At 31.4% G+C, this 8,013-nt stretch overlaps 1 protein-coding gene across 1 annotated transcript; it reads right to left on the reverse strand.

Moving 5' to 3' along the window:
* Positions 1-1,713: 1,713 nt before the first annotated feature.
* On the reverse strand, positions 1,714-7,465 carry LOC120351260. Its single transcript, XM_039427833.1, has 3 exons — positions 7,299-7,465; positions 6,581-6,688; positions 1,714-2,038 (listed from the first exon to the last, which is right to left on the reverse strand). The coding sequence occupies exons 1-3, from the start codon at positions 7,417-7,419 to the stop codon at positions 1,917-1,919; spliced, it is 351 nt and encodes a 116-aa protein (XP_039283767.1). The 5' UTR covers positions 7,420-7,465; the 3' UTR covers positions 1,714-1,916.
* Positions 7,466-8,013: the final 548 nt, after the last annotated feature.

Consider the following 8,013-nt stretch of genomic DNA (forward strand, 5'->3'; position numbering starts at 1 on the left):
GAGATGAAATATTATTTAGATAACTTATAATATATTATATAACTTATATAACTTATAATATATTAGATTATTGTAATAGGTGTGAATGATAGATAAGAAGTAACTCAATTTGTATATTGAATCAACATCAATATTATGTTACTAGGTAACCAGGGATACTACAATAAGATGATAATAAATCTCAATAATTTAGTTAATTGATGCAATATTAACTCTTTTTTGTAGTTTAAAATAAACAATTGTATTTTATCAAGCCAGAAATTATATTTCTCAATAATTTTATAATGAATATCCATAATTATTATGAAAATAATATAATTTACTATCATTAAAATATAACTTATATATATTATATAGGGTATATATATATTATTATTATATTTTATTAAGCAAGAAATTATATTTTTCAGTTATTTCATAATGAATTTCCATAATTATTAAAATTCATCATATAATTTTTGAAAATTATAATTTCTTGCTTAATGAAATATAATTTATTTTTTTAAATGAGAATAAAGAGTTAATATTGTATCAATAAAGTGGTATCAGCTACTGCCATTGAAATCATTGACAAGACAGAGGCAACCTTGTTCTCCTATCACTGCCATTATAATGTGAACCTCACTATGGTGTCAAGAACTTAGTTACCGATGGAAGCAGCTAGAGTGCTAGCTTCAACTTATACAAACCAAAGACTATAAATACAGGTCATGACACAATCCTGCGATGCATTGCAAAATCGCCATTTTATGGGGTTCAAGTTCACCAATTTTCAAATTCAACGGCTGTTATCATTAAGACCACCATAAATACCCCATAAGATGGCCGCTCCATAAGGAACATGAGTGTATTTATAGACCCTGATCCAAACATGGCCATCTTTAGTGTAACTTGTGTATGGTCATGATCTAAAGCATTAAAAACTAAAGAATATTAAAGGTGAAGCACAAATAAAAAGATGTAGCACAAAATTAATAATAAAAGTTTCATTCGGAATAATACAGTTTTATTCAATTACATACTCAATTTTCAGGTCAAATATTTTTTATTCAAACTGAGTTTTATACTTTTGAAATTTCAAAATTTCATCATGTGTCTGATTATCATGTATAGTGATATTAAAGATATTCATAAACATTAATTTGATAGGCTTTTCAAGTGATTGAATAATTATACAATAGTAATAAATTGTTGTTTTATTGCTACTAACTGTTCAAATAAATTTATAATAATTATTATCTTATCTTGAATATTATCTTATATAAAAAATAGATTTTAAATTTTAAATGAAAAGAGATTATCAATTAATTTTTTTTTTCATTAACAATTTTCAATAATCCATGGATCTAGTCATGAAATATAATTGTCCACGAATAAATTGATCATTTCTTACTTTTGCATGGATATCAATTTTTCTGTTATATCGTAATGTAGAATTAGAAACACATATCAAAAAGTATCAAATTGTAAATTTTTCTAGAGCTTGGAGCTTTTGGAATGTGATGAATGCAAATTTTTTATGTACAGTAGGCCTATGGAGCAGCTGATAAAATCTCATCAAGATGAAACTCCACTTTTCCATATTGGTCTGGTCAATACAGACATGAAAAAAGGGGATGTGCTTCCAATGTAAATATTTTGTAGTTTTAATTTCTATTATCTTATTAGGAATAATTTTTTAAGTTAATAACCAAATTTTATTCAAATCTGCGCATCTTTTGAAATACTTCAATTGGAACTTCAAAATATAGTCAAGGATGTGCAGAATTTTCTCTTTTTCTCACTCTAGTCGACAATACTTCCGATTCCAATATCATTAGAAAGTTACAATTGATTGAAGAAATGACGATTTTATTATTTTCATTATTTTCCTACTTTACTGTTAGTTTAGAGCTTTTTAGAGCTGGTCCGATGCATCATAGAAACATTGGTGACGCCAATGTTATGTTGAAACGAGGAGAAGCTGGACTAGATGAGTGAATGGTTGTGGATGGGCCCGGATCACTGTCACAGCCACAATAGACTTGCGGAAAGGCACCTGAAAAATTAACAACATTGTCGTAATTGTGATATTACGGTAATTTCATTCAATCATTGAGAGAGTGTATAAGATCGAAAGAGCGAGTAGAATACTGTCAGTCAAGATGAGGGAGTTATTCTTTACTGAATTATTCAATTACTTTCAGCAATAATTGTAAGCACATTACAATTATCATTATAGTCATACAACCAGGGAGTAAATTAATTACTCCATTAACCATTAATTAATTGTTGCAATTCAACTAAAAATCTTTATCCAGTCAATAATATTATTATTATTGGATTTTCCCCGACTTCCTTTCCGATCGGCGATTGTTCAATCAAGCCGTGAATGTGTGTATATTAATAATTTATGAATGGAGTAGTTATATCAACTGAGGCCATTTTCAAGACTGTGTAAAACAAGATTCGGCAAAGTATTCTTAATATGTTACTTTTAGGATACTTTTGTTTTAAACGAATTTCAAAAAAGTAAGTCTCTGTTAATGCATCCTATAAAAGGAGCTTAGTTTTGTACCTTGTACCTCAATCAGTCATCTTCTATCTTTTTTTTGCAATTGAGAGTTTATGACCTTAAAAAAATAAACAAAATTTATTTTAAGAATAAAGAACGTTTGTATCTGAAAAAGCGTTGATAATCGTTGATAAAAATGACCGCATGGTTGCTAATTTTCCTTTACTGCCTCCTTCTATATAGTACTTTGAGTAGCTGTGATTCAAGTTGCTTCGGTATATTTGTTACAAGAATGATTATTAGTAATAATGAATTCCATCTCAAATATATTTTATTCGCCTAGAGACAGTTCTTTGTCATGAAGAAAAAACCTAATATGAATGTATGAATGAATATTATACCACCATTTTGTTGTTATATCTATTGAAATTATTTTGTTGGATGAAGCTTATTATTTGTTTTTTATCACATAGTAGATAACATTTTTTAGCAAGATTCTTATCAATAAATTCGATAAAAAATATTTTGAGTAAGAGAGAAAATGGTCAAATTTGCAAACTAAAATACCTATTCTTAACACTAGAACTTTGATGTTGCCTATCTTTTACAAATTGATGCCACCCAATTCATGAGGGAGTTGAAAAAATGGTTAGCAACCTAGCTAGAAATACAAAAGCCTCTTCTGAAATCCAAGGTCCTAAAGGAAATGTGCACGCTCATCTATTGTTTTTAATAGTTTTATTTATAGTAGGGGGACAATTTCAGCCTACACAAGTCTACCTTTTTTGAGAGAGAAGTTCCAGATAAAAATGAGAAGGGAGGAAAGGCGACTACAGGTTTATTATGATAAAAGAGTCGAATTTTCAAAAACGTCTGCCTCCCTTTTGCTATCTGTCCCAAGGTTTGGTCACGTTGGGCACTTGTATCTACTCCTACATTTATGCAACTTTCCACTTTCACAATTAAACAGGTGAACATAAGTCGGCATGTTTCATGTGAACAATACAAAATTCCTTTGAAAAATCGGGGCTCAACCAACTGACCCAACTCCCATTTGACCCAACCTACCACTAGACCCAATTTTTTAAAATAGAGAGAAACCGCGAAACCATTTGACCCAATAGACATCTGACCCAATATACCATTTGTCCCAACTCTATGAATATCAAAAAACCAACTGACCCAATTGACATCTGACCCAACCTACCACTTGACCCAACTACTGTGCTGCACTCTGGCAAAACGTCTGCAATGTTCCAGGCTTGGTTACTCTCTACCTACGGTCTACTCTTCAGGTAAAAGTCTAGAAGGCCTTGAAACCAAGCACAACTGTTTTGACAGTTCTTGCTATCTTTGAGGTTAGATTTGTGTTATTTTGTGATTTTGAGGTTAGATCTGTATTATTAAATTTGGATGAGGTTATTAGATTTGGTAAAACCACCATAAAAGCATCTTATCAATCAGTAAATGATTGATGATTATTCAATTTGATATAGGTAACTTTTCACAACTAGATTTTACCTTACTCCAAGTATTGTAGTCTATTGTTGCTATCATAGTTTTTATTAAGTCAGAAAAAAGCTGTTGACAGGTATCCTACAGCCTACGATATAAGTTCTGTAAGACAATGGAATTGAGTTACTGTATTAGAAATAGAAATTGGAAATGAATATTTATGGACATTCCTTATAACCTAGGTTGAAACCTACAACATAAATAATTGTAGAGAATGACTTTGATGGAATCTGCCTTAAAAAATTTCCTCACAAGTTTCTTCCCTCAGTAAATTTGGATAAGTGTTTCTAGAATATATCGATTCAGAGTAGCCTACCTACATAGTTTTATGAATATTTCAGAAGCTATGTTTCTGGTTGTACTATTTATTTACTGAGAAATAAACAATTTGCACAACGAAATTTGTAAAAAAAATCAAATAATCTCCATGATATAGTACCCTACAATTCTCGGTTACCGGTACTTATGAGACTGCATTTCTCAGTTGAGTTATTTATTGAAGTTGTCGAAGGAGTACCACTCATCAAGAAGGCATTGATGTTTTGCGCACCATAAACTATGCCACGAGAGCGCAGCACAGTAGTTGGGTCTAGTGGTAGGTTGGGTCAGATGTCAATTGGGTCAGATGGTTTTGTGATGTTTATAATATTGGGGCAAATGGTATATTGGGTCAGATGTCTATTGGGTCAAGTGGTTTCGCGGCTTTTCTCGATTTAAAAAAATTGGGTCAAGTGGTAGGTTGGGTCAAATGGGAATTGGGTCAGTTGGTATGCACCCGAAAAATCATTGTTGAATATTGATGATACCGATATAATAATTGATATAATTATTATATCTTTCATAATTATATTATAATTATTATAGTTCCACATAATTTATTTGAGCCATATTGGTTTAATTTAAATTGAGGTGATTAATTATCGAAACATTTTGTAAATTGTAACAGCTTGAAGAGTGGTAACAGCTGTGCCTAGTGGAAAGTTGTGTATATATTTTTGGCTTAAAAATTTTCTGAAATAGCTTGATTTATTCAAAGTGCGGTGATATTTAGTGCAATATTCGACTATAATTTGGTATTTAATCATTCCAAATTCAAAAATTTTAGCTCATATATATTTTTGGACAGAACTTTGAACTTTAACGTTTAAGTAAGAACATAACCTATTATTTTGGACATTTTATTATTTATCAAAATTTGGGAACAGAGTAGTTTTGGGCTATGCCTGTTGTTGAATGGATAGGAATTTTCCATCTTTTTGGCGCATGTACACAGCAGCAGACAGATGGACAAAATATGAAGCAGCATGCCGATATGAGTAAACATGATATGGAAACAGACAGACGCCTGTTTGCGTTGTATCATTCAAACACCTGGAGAGGGATTTTTTACACCGTATGTCTGCTGCTGTGTGCGTAAAGAAAACTAGGAGAGCAGAGAGGCTCTTTGACAAACTCTATCTCCATAGTAATTAGGCCTATATATTACAAGAAATGTCTAACTTGGAAGTAGACTTGGACTTTCACAATTAGAATGTAATTCTATATCTAAAGTTAATCGTGATGAATAATAGGTTTTTATTATTAAGGCTACAGTACCATGTTGATAATCGTTTTCAGAAATGATCATCGTATGCGTGTGAATGTCTTGTATTCATGTTTTCTTTCTCCCTTACCAATTCAGCTGAAGATAGTAATTCCATATAATTATAGTATGTACCGTATATAAACTTAAACTGTATAACACTTTACTCCATTGAAACATATACTAATATGTATTACTGTATACTGTATTATATTGCCATTGACTCAGCAAACAAAACAAGGAAACAATATGACACAATACTTTACATCCAAACAAAACCTAACTCGCACTCTCTCAGACACTCGCTTTCTCTCTCTTCCCACCCCTGAGTTTGGAGAAGCTGTGATAGAGAAACGTATTTGGCGAGTGATAGTTTTAAGCTTTCTCCCCTAACTCTCCTACTCTTTTTCACTACCTACATCCCAGAATAAGAAGAAGAAAGCGAAAAAAATAAGAAAAAGAGGACGAAAAAGAAGAAGAAGGAGAAAAAGCAGATGAGGAAGAAGACGAAGAAGAAAAAGAAGATGGAGAAGAAGGAAAATGTGAAAAAAGAAATAGAAGTATAAAGAGAAGAAGAAGGAGAAGCAGAAGAAAGAGAAGCAGCATAAGAAGAAAAAAAAAGAAGAAGAAAAATGAGAAGAAGAAGAAGAAGAAGAAAAAATGAGAAGAAGAAGAGAAGAAGAAGAAGAAGAAGAAGAAGAAGAAGAGAAGAAGAAGAAGAAGAAGGTGGAGAAGAAGAAGAAGAAGAAGAAGAAGGAGAAGAAGAAAAAGAATGAGAAGAAGAAGAAGAAGAAGAAAAATGAGAAGAAGAGAAATACATACAGTGAACCGCGATATAATATACCCCATTCCCAGTTATAGTACACTCCCTGTTAAAGTAGACTACATTTTTTACTGCAGTCCCTTGAAACATCCATATTCAGCTGAATGTTAGATTAGACTCCTACAAAGTAAATTATTTTTGCTTAGAGTATTATTGTTTTACATACCTCTCATGAGACGTCCACTGGGTAAATTATCCTGCTGTTGGAAATGCTGCTCGCATATATCCTTTTTACCAAGTGATTTTGGTGATAATTCTATCAGTTCTAGATTCCCTGAGAAATTGAAAACATATTTGGGATAAAAATTGTATTTTATTTAATGAGAAATCACTTAGAACTTTGATTAGCTACTTCAAACCAATGTCAACATGATGCTATTACTTTTATCTAAACACATGATCGACTTCTATTTTCTTTTCTGAATAGAAAGTTTTATCAATTATTACAATCAATTGGAACAATCAATTGAGTTTCTTAATGTTTAAGGAATATTACTATTCTAGGGCCAGGTTGCACAAACACATTATGCAATTTGACCGTGATTAGGTGCCGATTAATGACGTCTCCTGCTTCTCTAGATGGCTCCAGTATATAGCATTCAACTGTCATTTTATCTTATTTCATGCAACAGGGATAAGTAAATCTTTCAAGTACAATACCGCATTTCAACATGTTTGTGCCAACGATGCTTTTATTAAAAATCTATAAGGAAAACGTCTGAAAAAATTAGAAACTTGTGAAATGTATGTTATCTCCTTATCCGAAAGTTGAAAATTTTCTTTCAACTTTGAAAAATGAAGTACTATTCATGAATATTGTTCAATATCTAGGCTATATTCTACATTGAATTAATTAATAAATAATGAATAAAAATGAAACTCACCTGAGTTGTTCACCCAGATCTTTGCTGTGTCAGTATCCCGGGGAAAGGAGAACATTTTCAATCCTTTAACTTTTGCACGACTGTTGGAACATTTCCTAAATGCGCATCTATTTCCCGACATGATTTTCTATTTTATTTTAATTAAACTAGTTACTATAATAATTATTCAAAGTAGTAGTATGTTCAAATTCTGGGAAGCCCACATAATTAAAGTTAATAAATCTTTGAAAATCAATGACTAAGCTATAATAACTAGAATAACTTTCAATTAAATTTAAAATATAATTTATTTGATTTAAATTCAAAAATTTTCATAATCTTATTCAGAATTTAAGTATTTTCATAAGAAAATTCTCATTAAAAATAACTACAGTACTTTTAAAATATTTATAATAAATATTTTTATTTATAAATTATTCAGTATTTAAAAATAACTACTCAACAACTTTTAGAGAGTGCCGGAAAATTCAACCCCTAAAGCCGAGAAGGGAGACTGAAGGATGCCGGGAGCAGAGGCCTGCTGTTGCTGCTGAACTACGAATGCGCGCTAATATAGTGATTGAACACTGCACCAGTGGACAGAATCGAGTTGGAAAATTAAAAACATTCCACTTGTGACTTGGCAACAGGGCAGATTGGCAACAGTGCACGTCTTGGCAAGCATCCAAGCATGCGATGATTGTACACGAAAGACCACTAACGCGCCTGAGTATGT

Source organism: Nilaparvata lugens, chromosome 5 (assembly GCF_014356525.2).
Source record: "Nilaparvata lugens isolate BPH chromosome 5, ASM1435652v1, whole genome shotgun sequence".
NCBI lineage: Eukaryota > Metazoa > Arthropoda > Insecta > Hemiptera > Delphacidae > Nilaparvata > Nilaparvata lugens.

Excerpts from the sequence above, each read along its gene's own strand:
- LOC120351260 (XM_039427833.1), bottom strand. The coding sequence starts at position 7,419 with ATGTCGGGAAATAGATGCGCATTTAGGAAATGTTCCAACAGTCGTGCA. Across the intron at positions 6,689-7,298 it reads GATCTGGGTGAACAACTCAG|GGAATCTAGAACTGATAGAA; the intron begins GTGAGTTTCATT and ends TCAATTTCTCAG. Across the intron at positions 2,039-6,580 it reads CAGTGGACGTCTCATGAGAG|GTGCCTTTCCGCAAGTCTAT; the intron begins GTATGTAAAACA and ends TTAATTTTTCAG.